At 39.3% G+C, this 22,601-nt stretch overlaps 2 protein-coding genes across 2 annotated transcripts; both read right to left on the bottom strand.

Annotated features, from left to right (window-relative positions):
• Nucleotides 1–5,549: 5,549 nt before the first annotated feature.
• Nucleotides 5,550–6,488, bottom strand: LOC148046414 (olfactory receptor 11G2-like). Its single transcript, XM_087712020.1, has one exon. It carries the CDS (start codon nucleotides 6,486–6,488, stop codon nucleotides 5,550–5,552), a length of 939 nt encoding a protein of 312 aa, XP_087568146.1.
• Nucleotides 6,489–13,965: 7,477 nt separating this feature from the next.
• On the bottom strand, nucleotides 13,966–16,316 carry LOC148046413 (olfactory receptor 11H6-like). Its single transcript, XM_087712019.1, has 2 exons — nucleotides 16,293–16,316; nucleotides 13,966–14,904 (listed from the first exon to the last, which is right to left on the bottom strand). The coding sequence occupies exon 2, from the start codon at nucleotides 14,902–14,904 to the stop codon at nucleotides 13,966–13,968; it is 939 nt and encodes a 312-aa protein (XP_087568145.1). The 5' UTR covers nucleotides 16,293–16,316.
• Nucleotides 16,317–22,601: the final 6,285 nt, after the last annotated feature.

The raw sequence follows: 22,601 nt of genomic DNA, 5'->3' as shown, positions 1-22,601 counted from the left end.
CTGTAATTGTATGTAAGAATCACTATCATATAAAGCTACATTATTGTTATTATCTCAGATGCCTATTGCATTAGCTTGAAAGAGAAACATATTCATGAATATATATATATATATATATATATATATATATATATGTGTGTGTGTGTGTGTGTGTGTGTGTGTGTGTGTGTGTGTGTGTGTGTGTGTGTGTGTGTGTGTGTTTATTGTGCTGATAAATAAATAAAGGGAGACTAGTATAGATCTATTTCAAGCTATTTAGCTCTCATCAGCTAGCCATACCCTTACTGGGATTTGAACCTGGGCTATATTACATACTAGGCAGACTCCTTAGCCATTAGGCCACAGGCTCTTATCCGTTATCAGCGAAGCCAGGGTGAAAGGTATCTATTAGATTTTTACAACCCCTGGTAAGCCCCAATTATGGGAGGAAGCTAACTGCTTCCATCATCTGTCAATCGGCTCGTCACAAGAGTCCATCACGACAGAAACCCAATATTTTTACTGTTGCCTTTGTTATATTTGTGTTTTTTTTATTGTGCTGATAAATAAATAAAGGGAGACTAGTATAGATCTATTTCAAGCTATTTAGCTCTCATCAGCTAGCCATACCCTTACTGGGATTTGAACCTGGGCTATATTACATACTAGGCAGACTCCTTAGCCATTAGGCCACAGGCTCTTATCTGTTATCAGCGAAGCCAGGGTGAAAGGTATCTATTAGATTTTTTTTATATATCTCTCTATATATATCCATTTAGCAATCAGTTGCCGTTTTTCTACAAATTGCCAGAAATGTTAAAGTTCTACCATATCTTTCCTAATGACCACAAAAAAATGGATTGTTCCAATATTTATCTGCATCATGTAGATGTATGATACTTTGAAAAAACGGTTACTTCGAAGTTTAATTATAATATTTGAAAAGCACTGGTTTTTTTCAGATGCTACAGAGGTGTGCCGTATATGAAACAATAACTGAGCAAGCACTAGTATTCAAGAATCAAGATCAACTCATATATCAAACAACTCACAAACCCGTTATGTCCTGTAACCAAAAACAATACAGAATGATTATAGAGTATATTTTGGTTTTAAAAAGACAAATAATTACCTGTTTTATTGTGGTATTTTCATTCATAATCCTAAACTTGGAATATATGCCCCTACTATGAGCATAAAAAATTCTATATGGCACCTGTCTATATGGCTTAATCCAGCATTGGCTCAGAGATATTCTGCTGAAAACATTTGAACCCTTCCTCTCACCGAAAAATTATATTGTTCTAAAAAAAATTCTAAATTTCCTTTCCTTCCATGATCCCCTGCAAAATCCTAGTAACAACCTGAGTATAAAGTATAAAGATTATAATGAGTGGTTAAAGTGCAGCACTGCAGGTGAAGACTCCTGCAAGTCCATTGGATTGCAAGGCGATCCAACCGGTCAGTCCTAGAGGAGATCAACCCTGACTGCTCTTTAGAAGGCCAGATCCTGAAGATGAAACTCAAATACTTCGGCCCCCGAATGAGAAGGAAGGACTCGCTGGAGAAGAGCCTAATGCTAGGAAAGATTGAGGACAAAAGAAGAAGGGGGACGACAGAGAAGGAGGTGGCTGGATGGAGTCACCGAAGCAGCAGGTGTGAACTTAAATGGACTCTGGAAGATGGTAGAGGACAGGAAGGCCTGGGGGAGCGTTGTCCATGGTGTTGCGATGGGTCAGACACAACTTTGCAATTAACAACCACAACTTTTGCTGATCACCCACTGCCAGCAGTTTGGCAGGTCGAATCTCATGAGGCTCAAGGTTGACTCAGCCTTCAATTCTTCCAAGGAGAGTAAAATAGGACCCAGATTGTTGAGTCCTGTAAACCACTGTAAAGCACTATAAAGTGATATATAAGTCCAAGTACTAGTGCTATAAAGTCTCATGTCCTTCTAGGATCCTTTGCAAAAGCCTAACAAAGCTCCCAGTCCAGCATTTTTGCTGAGAGCCTCAGGCAGACTCACAAATAGACCTACTGAAACCAAAGTGCATTGTAGTCAAGTCAAATCCTCTTGTTTTGTCGCGTGACTTTTCTGCATTACTGGGAGTAAAGCTTAGAAATAATATATACTAAATCTTCCATTCTTTTCTGTCCTTCCAAAATATCCGTGATCAGAGACTTTGCACTCCAGGACAAAGGGACAGAGAGTGAATGCATGAAAAGTCCTTTCTCTCCAAAAAACATTCCCTTCTCATAACTCAGCTGGATTTAAGTCATCTTTTCCCCTTGGGAAGATTCTGCCCAAGGACTTCATCATGATTCAGGAGGGACAGTGTTCTTTCAACTGCCTGACATGGTCCTTTCCCTGCAGGACCAATCAGCAAAGAGTGTCTGTGGAAATTCTCAATCATCCAGGTCATGATTGTCCCAAAGGTGATTTTCCAAAAGGCAACTAGACTTTCTTGGCTGTTGTTTTTTTAAAAAAATTACTTCTCATCCAAGAAGCTTCTTCAGTTTTTCAGTTCACTTCTGTTCAGTTCTTCAGTTCTCCAGAACTGAAGAAGCTTCTTGGATGAGAATCAAAACGTTTGTTTTTTTTAAAGCAAGGAAGTCCAGTTACCTGTTGGAAAAGCAACTTTAAGACAATCAGGCAAAGAGCACAAAGGACTCTAATGTAGATTTACAAGAGGGAAACTCCAGCTACGTTCCGGAGTGTAAGCGCTAGCATTTCAGAGTTGCACAGCCTATTGATTATCAAAGAAATGCTATTTCCCAATCTCTCTATATAAAAGTGAAATGCTGCTCATACAGAATCATGAAGTCTCAGAACTGTAAAGCTTACAAACTTGAAATTTGGCACTTATGTTCTTTTTGGCTTCTAGATACGTGATAAGAAAGGATTTTTCAAAATGACCATCAGATCATTAGTATTTCTTATATTATTATTAACACGCTCTGATGCTAAGGAGTTAGACGTTCTACTCCTCCTCCCCACCTGAAAATAACTCTGTTCCACACTTGGGCGTGGCCATTGTGTGACTTATCCAGCCTACTAGCTGGGAGTTTGGAGAGGACCCCGAGGGAGAATAGGGAATAGGATAGCATTCATATTGGTTCATATTGAGCCAATGATTAATCCAAACTGACTTCATTCCCTCCATAAAATTCATTGCAATGGTAGACTTATTCTGTTGCTGTTTTGATAATAGCATAATTTATGAGAGTCAGAAATTCTTTCAAACATGTTTACAGCAGCCTCTCCTTGAGATATGCCAAGATAACAAGGTCTTCCAAATCCTGCTCAACCCTAGACTTGTTTATTGTATCCTTACCTAAACTTGGAATAGAGCTTTCTTGGAATTTATTACTGATTTCCTCATGTCAAAGGACAAGTTATCATCTGACTCCTTGTGGCTTCCTCTGCATTGTTGGGATAATTTATTTAACTCATTATCTGAAACAAAACTTTCCCAATCATGTTTGACAGAGGCCCACAGTTCACAGTGTCTTGTTGGTAAGGTGAGTTTTAATTACTGAACATAATCACCAATTCTTTCTCTATCACTTGAAGAGAATATATAAGTGAAATTGGCTGATAACATTTCTACATTGGATTTACAGAAGATGTTTGTTAAAATTGTTTGAGCTGCATGATGATGCATGGTGAAGATGCTTTCCTCCCATTCAGAACATTGAGAAATCAATCCTAGGGAGAAGCAAATGTTTCTTTCCTAAAGTGCAAAGAAAAAATATCTGCTGTGAAATCCACAGCAGCATCAGGAAGGACATCCGGCCAGTAAACATCCAGCTCCATCCAGTTGACCTGATTTAAGGGATTACGGGGTCTTAAAAGGGGAGTTTTTAAAAAAATTGTTAACATTGTCAGTGATTTTGTGAGAAGAAACAAAGAGAAAATGAAAATAAACCAAGTGTTTGGATAATATTTGAAAGGACTGAAGATTGACATTGTTAAGAGCAAGGAGAAGGAAATGGACTTGATTTATAATGGCAGGAAAAAAATTATGCTTGCAGAATGTTGCACATTTAGAATGAAAGGGTGTTGAACTCAAGAGTTCATGTTGAACCAGGCAATGGCTTGATTCATCCAAACTTCCTTCATTCTCTGCATAAAATTGGTAGACTTTTTCTGTTGCTGTTTTGCTAAACATGAGAGTCATAAATTCTTACACCAGCCTCTCCTTGAGATCTGCAAAAATAACAAGCTCTTCCAAAGTCTACATGGCAATGAATTTTACCGAGGGAATGAAGGCAGTTTGGATTAATCATTGGTTCAATATGATCTCTGAGGTCAAAATTCTTTCAATCTAAATGTACAAGATTCTATAACCATGATCCCTCCCCCATCATTGTACTAGACTAGATATGATGGCTTGCTACTAAGCAAGAACAAAACTTCAGAAAGGAGGAGATACAACTATACCTAGTGCCATCTAAACTTTCTATGACAATCGCATACTTCCTATGGCAAAAATATCAGGAGTCCAGAAGCATCTTTTCCAAGTAACATTTGTTAAAAGACACACATTTTTATGACCTACAGTGACAGAAATAGGACGGAAATTAAGAAGAGATAAAGGGGGAGGAGAGGAGAAAAAAAGAAGACAGATTAGTTATGCAGATACAGGTTACACACAAAACAGATTACGAGCATCAATTAACAAATGTAATGTATTAAAACCCATTGGGTTTCTTGAGATCTGATACTGACTGAATTGTTGTTTTTTAAGATTTTTATTTACAAACATGTAAAATACACACACATAAAAATTAGACTTATACCACATTTATACAATACAATACGAACAGGAACTTCCTGTTCTTTATAATAGCAATCATCAATCGGTATCGATTCATGAATTGTTTTGATGTATGTGGCTTCAATAATTTCTTATTCAATGGAAAAGTCCTACTTTTCCAGAAGAGTCACTTTGAGAACTGCTGGGGAAAAGAAATAGGTATGGTACTTATGGAATGTGTTGAAATTACATACTTGTTGAAATATTACAATTTGAAGTAACAACTGCAAGAATAAGCATTACTGGTATTCATATCACTATTCTTATTAAAGTTGCATGATTAAATATTATTAATATTAAAGGGAACATTACTATTAAAGTTTAATGGTTCCATTCTATTAATTTGCATAACATTTCCTTTCTCCCCATTGTCCACAGCTGAAGGTGGCCTCTCTACTTTCATAGTATAAAAAGAGAGAGGTACTCAAAGGAACTATTAAGATTCTCAGAATAGACAATTTGAGAAGCTGTACAAATGAACAGCTCTGATATACCACTTCCTTGTTGAAATATTACAGTTTGAAATAACAATTGCAAGAATAAATATTATTGATCTTAATATTTCTGGTATTGTTAAAACTGCAAGAATTAAAATTATTGGTACTAAGGGCAATATTGCTTCCATACTTGCATAATATTACCTTACCCCTCATTGCCCACAGATACAGTTGGCCTCCCCACTTTCACAACTACTCATCTAGCCTAACAAACTAATACTTGATCGTGATGTTACAATCTCTTTTTATTTCCCTATATAACTCCCTTCTTCCTCAACACCCTAACCAATGCTTCCTTCACCTGATTATTCCTGAGGCAGTAGATCAATGGATTGAGCAAAGGTGCCACAGCAGAGTAGAACAGTGTCATCACTTTAATATTCTCGGTACGGTTTTTCTCGCTGTGCCCAATGTACATAGTGGCCACGGAACCATAAAATAGTGTCACCACTGCTAGGTGAGAAGACACAGTATAAACTCCTTTGTTTCTAGTGTTCTCACTGGACTTTTTTATCAGGGTGAAAATAATCCCCACGTAGGAGACTGCAATGAAAACGAAAGTGCCCAGGATCAGGGCAGAAGTAATGACATAGCAGAAAAGAGAGAGAGATTCCGGGGGATGACAAGCCAGGGCTAGAAGTCCTCCAGAGTCACAAATGTAGTGATCAATAGAGTTGGGACCACAAAAGGACAGCCTGGAGATCAAGAACACTGGGACAAGGTACCAGAGAAAGCCAATAACCCAACAAATAGTCACTAGGAAGAAGCACATCTTTTTAGACATAATCTGTGTGTACCGTAGTGGGTAGCAGATGGCCAAATATCGATCCAAGGCCATGGCTGAGAGAAAGAAACATTCAGTGGTGCCAAGGGAGAAGAAGACATAAAATTGGATGAAGCAGGCATGGAAAGAGATGACCCCACCTGGGAAGAACAGGTCAAAGAGCATCCTTGGCACTGTAGCACTTACATAACAGACCTCCAGCCAGGAAAAGTTGCTCAGCAAAATGTACATAGGAAGGGAAGACAAGTGGGCATCTTGAGATACTACCAGGATGATGACCATGTTTTCAACCAAAGTGAGGATGTAGACAACTGTGAATGAGCTGAGTAGTAGCAGGCGTCCTTGTTGTTCAACTCTGAAGCCAAGCAGAACGAATGCCGTAATAGTGGATGAATTGAGAAACTCCATCTGAAATACATAGAACCGGGCAGCAGAGGGGCTAACCATTGATTGTGGACTAGATTTTAGATTTAATGCCATACGTTAGGATTAAATGAAGCATCATCTGACACAATGGGAAATTATCTTCAACAAATCTATGCAGCTGGTACAGAAATGAATCTATTATCAGTTCATTTCTGGGTGTCAAACATACAAATACTCCAAATCAGAAGCAAGTGCATGGAAAAACAGTTAAAATGCTCCCCTGACTTCCACTTTATTGGAAAGGTCACTCTCTTGAGTTTGAAAGAGAAGGTTATAAAACCTTCCAATGAAGATGGTATCCAATATGTACTCTTCTTTGTGGATAATTTAGGGTCAGTGGCATCAGGAAAAAAAAACACCTCCTTTCAAATTAAAGTAACTTTTCTCAGTTGTTCAGTTCAATCTTGTACATGCCATCCATTCTGAAAGTATTCATTATCTATTCCCTCCTTGTTTGGCTACTTGTCTTTAATGCAATACATCTCAAATCATCCAAGATATGGAAAGAATTGCAATCCAGAACTGAATAATATGATCCCAATTCTGCTTTGGGACCAAACAAAGATTAGGGAAATTACACAGTTTGAAATTATGAGGTGATCAAGAGAACCTTTTCTTCTGACTTTCACATGACACACAGCTCAAGATTCTTGAATAAGCATTTTACACATTTAGATCTATACCTTTTCTTTTCCCTATAACAAATTTAATAACATTTGGGGTGTCATTTATCAGCCTTACATCATTTACACTGTGCTCTATTTTAGCTGCAATCTCATCATTCTTCTGAGCAATTGCCTAGTGCCACAATGGCGAACCTATGACATGCATGCCCGAAGTGACACACGGAGCCATTTCACCTGGGACACATGACACTGCCTGTTCCTCTTCCAGGTTTCTGATCTTCGTGGGCATGGCAGTGTTCAAAACTGGAACGTTTTTGGCATGGGCATGCATGCTGGCCAGCTGATCGTTGTGTGCAAATGTGCACCAGTAACTGGAAAACTAGGTGGCTGGTGCACATTTGTGCGCTGGAAACTGGAAGTTCATTTCCAGGTATGTGAATGCATGGAAATGAGCCCTTTGCAGCTCCTCTTCTGGGTTGCGTGGCTTACGAGTGCACACACACTCTCTCTCTTTTTGGCACACGGTGCCAAAAAGGTTCACCATCACTGACCTAGTGCCTGTTTCACCTTCCATTCCTTAGACATTAGCTCATGAGATTGGGAAATGGTGTACAGCATAGAATATAGTATTAATTTATTACTTCAGAGTGGCTTTCTGTCCCAAGAATTCAATGCATAGCTCCTTCTGTGCCATAGAAAAATGTCACTGCCAAGAAATGCATAGAGATGGTGGAAAAATCTCCTTTTGCAACTGTCATCAAATGACAACCACAGTGCTATATAAACAAATAACGAAGATTTAAAACAAATAACATTGTCTTTAAAAGAAAGTGTGCGTGGTAATTTGGCAAATCAGGAGCCTTGTTTTCCAAAGGAGAACAAGACAAGGATAGAATTGGCACAGGATCACACAGAAAATGAACGTAAATGATATTATGTCCACAGAAAGATAATTTTAAAATCAGGATCGCTAACTGTACATATCCCAGGAAACAGAGACTCCAATAACCAGCCACTAGAACATAATAAGAATTTAAACATATAGCATTTGGACACAATAGCGGGTGTCAGATCGCTAAGCTACATGGCTAAACCATGATGCAAGGCTGTGGCTAAGAGAAAGAGGAATTCCATGTTGCCAAAGAAAAATAAGCTGTAGAACTGTGAGAGGTAGGTACAGAAGGAGATGACTCCAACGGGAGATTCCAGGGCAAACAGCACACAAAGTATAGCATCACTCACACGACACATTTCCATCCAGGAGAAATTGTTTAACAGAATGTACGTAGGATGCTGGGACACATGAACACCTGGGTTTAAAAGCACAATAATGGTGATCTTCTCGGCCAGGGTAAGCACATAGAGAATGCAGAAAACGATTAATAATCTGAATTGTTTTTGCTGGTCCACTTGAAGACCAGCAAAATGAATTCTTGGCTTGTGGTCTCCATCTGGAATCACAAGAGAGAATCACATTCCTTTAGGCATCCTAAAAAAAAAGAAGGTTAAAAAGCTGGTGGCTCATTAAAACATAGTAACAAATCATTAGGATACAATTCTGCTTCATCATGCAACGTGTCTGTGAAATAAAATATGGAATAAAACTGATTAAAGTCCTTCATTTAAATAAATTAAAATCTGGGAAGCAGCCTAGAATTCCGGAGACCTCTAACAATCCCTCTGTTCTACTTTGGCTTTTAACATAATTTGTACTGATCTATCAAAATTATTTTTGAAAAGCTTTAAATGTTATTCTGAGATGGACACCTACCTCACCCATCGCTCTGTAGTTCCAACCCAAAATCCTTTTATACGCATATATAAAGCAACAATTCCTGTACTTCTGCTGAAATCAGAATGTTCTTTCATCCAGAAAAACGTTCATCAGAAATATTGAAATAATATTTGTTTAGACAAATGTTGGTTTCCACATGCTAGTTTTCTGAGTGATTGTTGTTTAGTTGTTGGTAGAAAAAAACCCACAGAATATACTGTATATATAGGGGGAGACTCACTCAGCTATTTCTGAATAAACACTCTGGGGATTTATCATTCATTAGATGAGGAACCTCTTGTGAAAGATTGTTTTGGAGATCTTTCTCCAGAGAAAGATAGTTGATTGAATTTGTCTCCAGATCCTTTCATTTGTCAGGAATGATGTTGTTCTACATCCAAAGAGACTTTCTCAGGAACAATAATTCTTTTTACATCAATTTCCCCCCACGAGTCCTTACAGAGCAAACATCGAATTTTATTTTTGCTTCCCTTCCAAAAATTCATAGTATTGAATATTCTCTAAATATCCTACACAATGAATACATGGGAGCAAGGCAGGAAAATAATCTTTTTTCTCCCTTAGGTAAAGGTAAAGGTTCCCCTCGCAAATATGTGCTAGTTGTTCCTGACTCTAGGGGGCGGTGCTCATCTCCATTTCAAAGCCAAAGAGCCAGCGCTGTCTGAAGGGTTCCACCACAAAACCGCGGTAGACAAAAGCGCGCTCGACGAAAGCGCGTACGTGACGTCATCACAGCACGACGAAAACATCGCGCTGTGATCGATAAATGTAAAAATAAAGCGAAAACCTTACCCTAACCCCCCCAAACCTAACCATAAACCTAACCCTAAACCTAACCCTTAACCTAACCCTAAATCTAACCCTAAACCTAACCGTTAACCTAACGCTAAACCTAACGCTAACCCTTAACCTAACGCTAAACGTAACCCTAACGCTCTAAACCTAACCCTAACCCTTAACCTAACCCTAACCCTAAACCTAACCCTTACCTTTATGTGAATCGGCTTGCTTTAATTTTATTTTTATTTCCATTTTTAATTTTTTTCGTCACGCTGTGATGACGTCAAATGCGCACTTTCGTCAAGCGCGCTTTTGTGGACCGCGGTTTTGATGGGTCACAGTCTGAAGACGTCTCCGTGGTCATGTGGCCGGCATGACTAAATGCCAAAGGCGCACGGAACGCTGTTCCCTTCCCACCAAAGGTGGTTCCTATTTTTCTACTTGCATTTTTACATGCTTTTCGAACTTCTAGGTTGGCAGAAGCTGGGACAAGTAACGGGAGCTCACTCCATTATGCAGCGCTAGGGATTTGAACTGCAGAACCTTTCTGATCAACAAGCTCAGCATCTTAGCCGCTGAGCCACCACGTCTCTTAATGACCCGCAAAAATGATAGTTCTGTTACCAACTCTACTGCAAATATTGAGAAAGGGAGAAGTCCGAAATCTTTTAGATATTTGTAGAAATGGGGAAAGTTAACTAGTGCTTCATAATTAGATCATCTAGATGATGTTCTATTTTGTAGAAATGCTTACGCATGCATGTAATATGTGGACAGATTAAAAAAAATACAGAGTTTTCAAGTCTCAAGTATACTAACAACTTGCCGCAACAGGCACACTAAAAAAATATCAGTGCCATATAAGTAGGTCATGACTTCATTTATTGTAACAGCTACAATAAAAGAACCTTGCATATCTGAATGTCCTTCCTCCTTCACTTTACCTTTGTATGAACTAGCTAAGGGACTGCCTGAGGCATTTTCTCAAGACATTTTCTTAGCCCAGGTTCAATCCCCTCTTATCTGACCTTTGTCTTGTTAGCAGCTTTTCCCCCTATCCTTCAAGACTATTTCCTAAACGCCACTACCACTAGTATTAGATTGGATGGACGGATGAGGCAGACTCAGTAACAACAGCTCTTTATTAGTGGCAACTATATACAATCCAGCAAAAACTCTGTCTGGCAACAGTCCTTTTATAGGGAGCTGTCAGACCCTTCGACCAATCAGATTTGAATACTGTTCCCACCGGAACAGAGGACCTTGGTGGAAACTACTATACTGATTATCAGCATGCAACAATTACACTACCATGCCCTAAAACAAAAGTGTCAGCTTTGAAATTCTCCACTTTTTTTTTAAAGTGGGCAATGCTTAAGAAACAAATTTCCAGTCAAAAAGTTTGACTGAAGTTCCCATTAGGAAACTATTAAGTTTCTTAATATAAAATATAGGACTCCATCAAGGAAGTGAATATTTACCCAATCCAGTTAAGTTGGCACCTTATTTGTTTGCTTCCCATCTCTGTCAATTATCTTGTTCATATTAATTTATTTTACATTACGCTATTTTTATCTGTCTTAAACTGTAACACAACTTCTTTTCCTTTTAGTGTCTGGGAAACTAGTGAGGGCCTTCTGAAATGTTTCCCATGCCATCTTTCTATCTCTCTCTCTCTCTCTCTCTCACACACACACACACACAAACCATTTTGGGGTTTAAAATGTGGAAACATATGGAAAATAATATTCTTTCCCCAGAAAGTATTGTTTTATCTATCCTAGAAATATTCCAAATGAAGAATCAAAACTCCCACTATGTAGTGACAATTGAGTGTAACAGTGTTGACGAACCTTTTCAGCACCAAGTGCCAAAACAGGACTGTGTACACCAGGGGTGGGTTCCTGCCAGTTCTAACCTCTTCTATAGAAGAGGTTCCACAAATCAACAGTGCCGTTTAGAACCGGTTCCAGCTAACTCCCCCCACTGCCCATCTGCACATCATCAAGATGAAGAGTGAGAGGAGGAATTCTGGGAATTGAAGTCCACAAGTCTTAAAGCTGTCAAGTTTTAACACCCCTGGGGTTTTTTTCCCTAAAGGGTTAGGGGTGCAAGGGTTTTGTAACTTGACAGCTTGAAAGGCTTGTGTGTTTTAATGCCAGAGTTCCTGAGCCAACATGACTGGAGGAGGAATTCTGGGAGTTGAAGTCCACAAGTCTTAAAGCTGTCAAGTTTGAACACCCCTGGGGGTTTTTTCCCTAAAGGGTTAGGGGTGCAAGGGTCTTGTAACTTGATAGCTTTAAGGCTCATGTGCTTCAAATGCCAGAGTTCCTGAGCCAACCTTTTGGTTATTAAGCAAGAGCGTTCTTAAGTGAGTTTCACCACATTTTACAAGTTGGCCACGCCCACTCAGTCGCTGGCAAGCCACTCCCACCCGGTCACATGGCCAGGAAGCCACTCCCACAAAGCAGGCCACACCTACAGAAAAGGTTCTAAAACATTTGAAACCCACCACTGGTGTACACATGTGGAAGCGCCGGAAGCTGGAAGAGCAGTTCCACGGCATGCATGTGCATGCCAGGAAGCTGAGTTTCCAGTTTCCAGCATGCACATGGTCTTCCAGTTTCTGGTGTGCATGCGTGCGCAAAGACTAGCTGGCTGGGGCACATGCGCATGCCAGAAACTGGAAGCTCAGTTTTCCTGTGCACGCATACCTGCCAGGAAGCTGTTTTTCTGGTTTCTGGCACTCCCGCATGCATGAAGATCAGCTGGACAGCACGGATGTGTGTGCCAGAACTCGGAAGAGCAACATGTGATGACTGGCGTGCCCAAAGAGATGGTTCTGTCTGTCACTTCTGGCACACGTGCCATAGATTTGCAATCAGGGGACTATAACCTTAAACCCTTGGTTAAAGTTCAGTGCCATGATCTAATTCAGACAGGAGATGGCACTAAAGTTAGTTATATGTCCTCTTTTTTTCTTTTTTTCAATTTTTTTTTTTTGCTTAAAATTAGTAACAATGTTTGATATTTAGACTAGTTGAATGATTGGAAATGTCATGTTTGCAGAACATTTAGATTGAATAAATGTGGGGGTGTCACAAACCCCTTCAATAGTGTTTCCAGCAGCGTCTCCTTGAGATCTACCAAATGCTACCCAACCATAGGCTTGTTGGGTGTAACCTGACCTAAACTTTCTTGACAATCTCGTGCTTCTTATAGCAAACAAACAAACAAACAAATAAAGAAAGAAAGAAAGAAAGAAAGAAAGAAAGAAAGAAAGAAAGAAAGAAAGAGTATAGAGCATCTTTTTCAATTTTTTTTAAATACACAACATTTATTTAAAAACATACATTTAAAAGAACTGCAGTTGACTTTATTTTAGATGCATAGATTGGCTAGAGGGGATTAGGATTTAAATTGGAGAGAATAGAGGAGAAGATTGGGGGAGAAAGAAGACAGATTATGCACATACAGGGTTACATGCAAAATAAATGACAAGTACTTTATAAAATTAACAAGTGTAATGTATTAAAAGCTAAGTGTGTTTCTTGACATCTTATAATATTAACTCAACCCTTTTGAAATATATGAGTTCAACAATTTCTTACTCAAAGGAACTATTAAACTTCTCCCGAATGGTCAGTTGGAAAAGCTGTACAAATGAACAGCTCTGATATACCACTTCCCCTGTTGAAATATTACAGTTTGAAATAAACAATGGCAAGAATAAGTATTATTGATTTTAATATTTCTACTGCTGTTAAAACTGCAAGAATTAATATTATTAGTACTAAGGGCAATATTAGTATTAGGGTGCAATGGTTCCATACTACTAACTTGCATAATATTACCTTACTCCTCATTGCCCACAGTTGAAGGTGGCCTCTCTACTTTTGTATTAAAAAAGAGAGAGGTACTCAAAGGAACTATTAAAATTCCCAGAATAGACAATTTGAGAAGCTGTGCAAATGAACAGCTCTGATGTACCACTTCCTTGTTGAAATATTACAGTTTGAAATAACAATTGTAAGAATAAATATTATTGATCTTAATATTTCTGGTATTGCTAAAACTGCAAGAATTAAAATTATTGATACTAAGGGCAATATTCCTTCCATACTGGCATAATATTACCTTACTCCTCATTGCCCACAGTTACAGTTGGCCTCCGCACTTTCACAACTACTCATCTAGCCTAACAAGTATGACTAATACTTGTTCGTGATGTAATTCACTACAATCTCTTTTTATTTCCCTATATAACTCCCTTCTTCCTCAACACCCTAACCAATGCTTCCTTCACCTGATTATTCCTGAGGCAGTAGATCAATGGATTGAGCAAAGGTGCAACAGCAGTGTAGAACAGTGTCATCAATTTAATATTCTCAGTACGGTTTTTCTCGGTGTGCCCAATGTACATCGCAGCCCCGGAACCGTAAAAAAGCATCACCACTGCTAGGTGAGAAGATACCGTTTGGAAGCCCTTGTTTCCAGTGTTTTCACTTGACCTTTTTGCAAGCGTGAAAATAATCCCAACATAGGAGACCGCAATGAAAAGGAAAGTGCCCAGAATCAAGGCAGAAGTGTAGACATAGCAGAAAAGAGAGAGAGATTCCGGGGAATGACAAGCCAGGGCTAGAAGTCCCCCAGAGTCGCAAATGTAGTGATCAATAGAGTTGGGACCACAAAAGGACAACCTGGAGATCAAGGATGCTGGAGCAATGTAGCAGAGAAAGCCAATAACCCAACAAAGAGCCACCAGGAGGAAGCAGACCTCTTTAGACATAATCTGTGTGTACCGTAGTGGGTAGCAGATGGCCAAATATCGATCCAAGGCCATGGCTGAGAGAAAGAAGCATTCAGTGGTGCCAAGGGAGAAGAAGACATAAAATTGGATGAAGCAGGAATAGAAAGAGATGACCCCTCCTGGGAAGGACAGGTCAAAGAGCATCCTTGGCACTGTAGCACTTACATAACAGACCTCTAGCCAGGAAAAGTTGCTCAGCAAAATGTACATAGGAAGGGAAGACAAGTGGGCATCTTGAGATACTACCAGGATGATGACCATGTTTTCAACCAAAGTGAGGGTGTAGACCAGTGTGAATGAGATGAGAAGAAACAGCCGTCCTTGTTGTCCAACTTTGAAGCCAAGCAGAATGAATTCCTGCAGTGTTGTTGCATTAAACTGTTCCATCTGGAGCACAGTTCCTAGAGAAACAGTTGATCCAAAGTTTCCTAGAACTGATCAGACCTGATCCAACTGTTTGTTTTAAATGATAAGAATTGGAGAGAGAGCAGTCAACAGAAGTTTTGGAAATAGCAGCCAAGAGAAGCCCGTCCTACTGTAGAATTGCTGGATCATGATGCAATACATTTCTCTATTAGTAATTAGATTGTAATAAGTCAGATACCTGTTAAAAGAGAAATTGATTTAAGTCTTACCTGGTGTGTTTCTTTTTGCCAAATACCTTGTCATCCATTCACTGAAGTTATTTAAAAAGTTAGTATTCTATGATTTTTGCATACACATTCTTTTCTATATGTGTCTATATATGTTTCAGAATCATTTCTTTGTGCAAAACTCTTCAAATATCCAAGCAAATTCTAAGAGTCAGCAGCTGCAAATGGTCTTATCAGCAACTTACCCAAAAATGAACAAGTAAAAGAAGCAACGATACAGTGGTCAAAAGTGTTTGGATATAATATAGAATTAGAGAATTGGCAAAATAAGAAATTATAAATTAACAATGGCAACAATGGAAATGCAACCAAAAAATCTGGCACATATTACCATCTGTGGGTTTAAAGAAAAAAATCAGGGAAAAATATGTATATGGTTAGTAAATATGTTAGGAAAACATGTAGACCTTAAATATGCCAGTGGATGAAGAGATAATTAAGAAGATATTGTTCTGTGCAGAAATGGACAGATTTACATGGTAGAACGAAGATACAGAATACTATCAAGAATGGAATTTATTTTATCAATGGCTGAAAAAGGGGTAAAGATTAAGAATATAATTTTATTATTAAGCAAACAAAGTAACCCAGATACCACAATTTATTAAGTACTAATTAAATGTAATAGTAGGAAGGGAGGTGGGAAACTGGCCCAAAGTTATTGTCTTTTTCCCACCCACTACTTTTAACAATTTAATCAAACAAGATTAATTTTCTTCCTTCAACAAAGTCTGCACTTTCCAAGGAACCATTCTCAACAATCCAGTAAATTTGACTAAATCTGTCTTCTAAAATTATATTATCTATTTCGCTTTGTTAAGAATTCTTTCTGTACCATAGCTGTGCAGGATGAGACGTTCCAGCCAAGCAGCTACATGGCAGTTTGTCTGGTGCTCAGATTTTCACTTCCTGGTGAAGGAATAAAAGATTTAAGCTTGGTTTTATGCGTCATACTGAATTTAAATTATTCTTATTTTCAAAAAGGGTTGCTACAGATTTCATCCAACAAAGAAAAGCTTCTTGGGAACTGTTCTGTTGAGAATAGATTTAATGCCAGGGAAACAAAATTTCCTATGAGAATGAATAAATCAATGGAGGACATGTTTCTCAGGGATATTCAACTTGAAAACACAATGTGTAAAGATTGAAGCTGGCAAGGTGGAGACTAGTGATTCTCAGGAACACACATACACACAAACACACCACTTTTTCCAGGAAAAAAAATGGGAGGTTGCAACCACAATACTCTCTCATCTCATCAAGAAGGTCTACCTTGAAGTGGGATTCTAATGCCTCCAAAATATTTATATTATTGAAACATGCCTTCCCTTCTCAGCTTATTTCCAATATCCAGATGCAGCCTGCTCCTTTGTGTACAGACTGAATTCCTTAATTAATATTTGAATTGTATGTTTATTATTTACTTTTAAAGGCAGTCTTTTCACCATGCATTCAGCAACTCCTTTCCATCAGGCTCAGAAGATGTTCTTGAGAACATAACCGAATATCCAGTTGACATTTTTGAGTGTTTAAAATGTTCATCTCCTTCTCTGTGATTTTAAAGGCTTTTCATAGAACAGGTTTCAAAATCAGGGTGATTTTCTCTTGCCATACTTTTCTCCATGCCACTAATAAATTGATTAGATTCACTTTTCTGTGAGATCTGACTCACCATCTTCAGGCTGGTGTTTTCGGCTTAAAGCCAAAATGTGTGTGTGTGTGTGTGTGTGTGTGTGTGTGTATAAATATATATTTGTAGATTTTCATGGGGGTAGGAATGCTGGTCTTGTTGTATTCGGGTCTATTTCCATGTAAGATTGAGATTGTCTTGGCAACATTTCGGCGACGTCTCAGTTGTCATCTTCAGGCTGGTGTTTTCAGCTTAAACCTTAATTTCTACTGATCTATCAAAATTATTTTTGAAAAGCTTTAAATGTTATTCTGAGATGGTTACCTACCTCACCCATCGCTCTGTAGTTCCAATCCAAAATCCTTTTATATGCATATATAAAGCAACAATTCCTGTACCTCTGCTGAAATCAGAATGTTCTTTCATCCAGAAAAACGTTCGTCAGAAATATTGAAATAATATTTGTTTAGACAAATGTTGGTTTCCACATGCTAGTTTTCTGAGTGATTGTTGTCTAGTTGTTGGTAGAAAAAAAATCACAGAATATATATATATATATATATATATAGAGAGAGAGAGAGAGAGAGACTCAGCTATTTCTGAATAAACACTCTGGGAATTTATTCATTAGATGAGGAACCTCTTGTGAAAGATTGTTTTGGAGATCTTTCTCCAGAGAAATATAGTTCATTGAATTTTTCTCCAGATCCTTTCATTTGTCAGGAATGATGTTGTTCTACATCCAAAGAGACTTTCTCAGGAACAATAATTCTTTTTACATCAATTCCCCCCCCCCCCCAACGAGTCCTTACAGAGCAAACATTGAATTTTGTTCTTGCTTCCCTTCCAAAAATTCATAGGATTGAATATTCTCTAAATATCGTCCACAATGAATACATGGGAGCAAGGCAAGAAAATAATCTTTTTTCTCCCTTATGTAAAGATAAAGGTTCCCCTCGCACATATGTGCTAGTTGTTCCTGACTCTAGGGGGAAGTGCTCATCTCCGTTTCAAAGCCAAAGAGCCAGCCCCGTCTGAAGACGTCTCCATGGTCATGTGGCCGGCATGACTAAATGCCGAAGGCACACGGAACGCTGTTACCTTCCCACCAAAGGTGTTTCCTATTTTTCTACTTGCATTTTTACATGCTTTTCGAACTGCTAGGTTGGCAGAAGCTGGGACAAGTAACGGGAGCTCACTCCGTTATGCAGCGCTAGAGATTTGAACTGCAGAACCTTTCTGATCAACAAGCTCAGCGTCTTAGCCGCTGAGCCACCACGTCCATTAATGACCCGCAAAAATGATTGTTCTGTTACCAACTCTACTGCAATTATTGAGAAAGGAAGAAGTCTGAAATCTTTTAGATATTTGTAGAAATGGGGAAAGTTAACTAGTGCTTCACAATTAGATTATATAGATGATATTCTTATTTGTAGAAATGCTTACGCATGCATGTAATAAGTGTACAAATAAAAAATATAGAGTTTTCAAGTCTCAAGTATACTAACAACGTGTCAGCACTATAAGGGGACCACAATAAAAAAATACCAATGCCATATAAATAAGTCATGACTTCATTTGTTGTAACAGCTACAATAAAAGAATCTTGCATATCTGAATGTGCTTCCTGCCTCTCACTTTACCTTTGTATGAACTAGCTAAGGGACTGCCTGAGGCATTTTCTCAAGACATTTTCTTAGCCCAGGTTCAATCCCCTCTTATCTGACCTTTGTCTTGGTAGCAGCTTTTTTCCCCGATCCTTCAAGACTATCCCCTAAGCACCACTACCACTAGTGTTAGATTGGGTAGACGGATGAGGCAGAGTCAGTAACAACAGCTCTTTATTAGTGGCAAATATATACAATCCAACAAAAACTCTTTTATAGAGAGCTGTCAGATCTTCGACCAATTGGATTTGAATACTATTCCCACCAGAACAGAGGACCTTGGTGGAAACTACTATACTGATTCTCAGTATGAAACAACTACACTACCATGCCCTCAGTGGAGGGTTTCTGCCTGTTCGCACCGGCTAGGGAGAACCAGGTGGTGAAATTTACCAATCCGGTGAGAGGAAGTTCGACCGGTGGACCTAGAAGTAACTTCCGGAATGCCTGCCCCAGCCCTGTCACTCGCTCGCTCACCCCGTCCATCCAGAAGCTGCTCCATCATCCGCTCCCCCCGTCTGTCCACACTATCCTAGCTCAATTCGGTGTCAAGTCCCATAGCTGGGAGTGGGGGTGGTGAACGGAGAAGTATGGAGAGACACAATCCACCAGACAGCAGTGGCAAACTCAGGAGTTTTCTCCTGGATTCCTCTCTGCCCTGCCTCCTCCGATCTCCCAAAGTTCTTTCCCCAGCATGTGATAGCTTTCTACTGGATTCCCCTCTGTCCTCCCTTCTTCGATCTCCCTAATTTCGGCCCTTAATCCTCCAGTTGTCTATTTTTGGATGGTTTTCCCCTGTCTTCCCGCCCTTCATAGGAGTCCCAAAATTTTGGCCACATGGCTTGGGGGGGGGGTGTCATGTGACTGAGTGTGCATGAGTGGTGTCAAGTTGTTTCCGGTCACATGACTGCCAAGCCATGCCCACAAAATAGGCCACACCCACAGAATAGGTTCTACAAAAATTTGAAACCCACCACTGCAAAATGCCTGCTTTGAAATTCTCCACCTTTTTTTTTTTAAGTGGGCAATGCCTAAGAAACAAATTTCCAGTCAAAAGGTTTGACTGAAGTTCCCATTAGGAAACTATTAAGTTTCTTAATATAAAATATAGGACTTCATCAAGGAAGTCAATATTTACCCAATCCAGTTAAGTTGGCACCTTGTTTGTTTGCTTCCCATCTCTGTCAATTAACTTCTTCATATTAATTTATTTTATATTACGCTATTTTTATCTGTCTTAAACTGTAACACAACTTCTTTTCCTTTTAGTGTCTGGGAAACTAGTAAGGGCCTTCTGAAATGTTTCCCATGCCATCTTTCTATCACACACACACAGAGAGACACACACAAACACCATTGTGGGGTTTAAATGTGGAAACATATGGAAAATAATATTCTTTCCCCTTGCTTTATCTATTCTAGAAATATTCTAAATGAAGAATCAAAACTCCCACTATGTAGTGACAATTGAGTATAACAGTGTTGACGAACCTTTTCAGCACCAAGTGCCAAAACAAGACTGTGTACACTAGGGGTGGGTTCTTTCCAGTTCTAACCTCTTCTATAGAAGAGGTTCCACAAACCTACAGTGCCATTTAGAACCGGTTCCAGTCCCCCCCCCCCCGCCTGTCCACACATCATCAAGATGAAGAGCGAGAGGAGGAATTCTGGGAGTTGAAGTCCACAAGAGATAGTTCTGTGTGTCACTGTGTGTCACTTCCGGCACACATGCCATAGATTTGCAATCAGGGGACTATAACCTTAAACCCTTGGTTAAAGTTCAGTGCCATGATCTAATTCAGACAGGAGATGGCACTAAAGTTAGTTATATGTCCTCTTTTTTCCTTTTTTCAATTTTGTTCTTGCTTAAAATTAGTAACAATGTTTGATATTTAGACTAGTTGAATGATTGGAAATGTCATGTTTGCAGAACATTTACTGTATATACTCAAGTATAAGCCTAGTTTTTCAGCCCACTTTTTGAGCTGAAAAAAGCCGCCTCGGCTTATACTCGAGTCAGTGAAAAATGTGCCCGAAATGGAGGAGAAAAAGGGGCGGGGCCATGCCGCTGGGTGACGCTCGTGAATGGCCCAGCGCCCCTGAGTTTCCCCTCGCTCTGTGTCAGTTTGCCACGCAGCATGCACCGCACCATCCCCCCTCCTCACGTTCTAATGTAATGCAGGGCTATCTTACGACTCCCCTTCCTCCCCCTCCTGCCGCTCTGCAACGATGTCCCACCTCCTCCTTGTTATGGCAAGCAGCCACATAGTGATGTCCCACCTCCTCTGGTACAGTGATCCAATGATAGGAATCACTGTGCCGTGTGTCATAGGAGGCGGGACATCATCATCACAGCGGGACATCAGCATCATGAGGTGAGTGAAGTATTTCATTGAATACACCAGCATTGTGTGATAATAATTTGTTATGCAGAGCAAATTTTTACAATGGCTACTGTATATTTAATGGGCACAGGCAGGCTGTATATGTTATTCAATGGGCAATGGCATTATTGGTATCTATTTTTATTTTTGAAATTTATCGGTAGCTGCTGCATTTCCCACCCTAGGCTTATACTCGAGTCAATAACTTTTCCAGTTTTTTGTGGTAAAATTAGGTGCCTCGGCTTATATTCGGGTCGGCCTATACTCGAGTATATACGGTATATTGAATAAATGTTGGGGGAGGGAGTGTCACAAACCCCTTCAATCGTGTTTCCAGCAGCCTCTCCTTGATCGTGGGTGCACCTCGGTTCACCCACATAACACCTATCCTCCGCGAGCTGCACTGGCTACCTGTTGATCTCCGGGTGCGCTTCAAGGTGCTATTAGTCACCCATAAAGCCCTTCATGGTAGTGGATCTGCGTACTTGAGAGACCGCCTTCTGCCAATTACCTCCCTGTGACCAATTAGATCTCATAGATTGGGCCTCCTCCGAATTCCATCTGCCAGCCAGTGCCGGCTGGCAACTACAAGGAGGAGAGCCTTTTCTGTAGTAGCTCCGACCCTTTGGAACGAGCTCCCCGTGGAGATTCGTACCCTCACCACCGTCCAGGCCTTCCGCATTGCCCTTAAGACCTGGCTAGCCCGTCAGGCCTGGGGACAAAGATAATCGCCCCTCCCGAATGATGAATGAATGTTGCTCATTATTTTACTCTATGTTTGTCTATGTCATTGTTTGTATTTCCCTCCCCTTATCCTATGTAAGCCGCCCTGAGTCCCCTCAGGGAAAAGGGCGGCCTATAAATGTTAATAAACCTGAAACCTGAAACCTTGAGATCTGCCAAATGCTACCCAACCATAGCCTTGTTGGGTGCAACCTGACCTAAACTTTCTATGACAATCCCGTGCTTCTTATAGCAATAAATAAAGAGTATACAGCATCTTTTTCAAAAAAAATTTAATACACAAAATTTATTTTAAAACATACATTTACAAGAACTGCTGTTGACTTTATTTTAGATGCATAGATTGGCTAGACAGGATTAGGATTTAAATTGGAGAGAATAGAGGAGAAGATTGAGAGAGAAAGAAGACAGATTATGCACATACAGGTTACATGCAAAATAAATGACAAGTACTTTATAAAATTAACAAGTGTAATGTATTAAAAGCCGAGTGTGTTTCTTGACATCTTATGATATTAACTCAACCCTTTTGAAATATATGAGTTCAACAATTTCTTACTCAAAGGAACTATTAAACTTCTCCCGAATGGTCAATTGGAAGAGCTGTACAAATGAACAGCTCTGATATACCACTTCCTTGCTGAAATGTTACAGTTTGAAATAAACAATGGCAAGAATAAGTATTACTGATTTTAATATTTCTACTGCTGTTAAAACTGCAAGAAGTAAAATTATTGGTACTAAGGGCAATATTAGTATTAGGGTGTAATGGTTCCATACTACTAACTTGCATAATATTATCTTACTCCACAGATGAAAGTGGCCTCTCTACTTTCATAGTAAAAAAGAGAGAGGTACTCAAAGGAACTATTAAAATTCTCAGAATAGACAATTTGAGAAGCTGTACAAATGAACAGCTCTGATATACCACTTCCTTGTTGAAATATTACAGTTTGAAATAACAATTGGAAGAATAAATATTATTGATCTTAATATTTCTACTGCT

The sequence above is a fragment of the Thamnophis sirtalis genome, unplaced genomic scaffold (assembly GCF_051295495.1).
Source record: "Thamnophis sirtalis isolate CommonGarterSnake01/CBP01778 unplaced genomic scaffold, rThaSir2_p1.2 scaffold_4, whole genome shotgun sequence".
Lineage (NCBI taxonomy): Eukaryota > Metazoa > Chordata > Lepidosauria > Squamata > Natricidae > Thamnophis > Thamnophis sirtalis.
The sequence above is the reverse complement of the archived record's forward strand: the minus strand, read 5'-3'. Positions and strand labels throughout refer to the sequence as shown.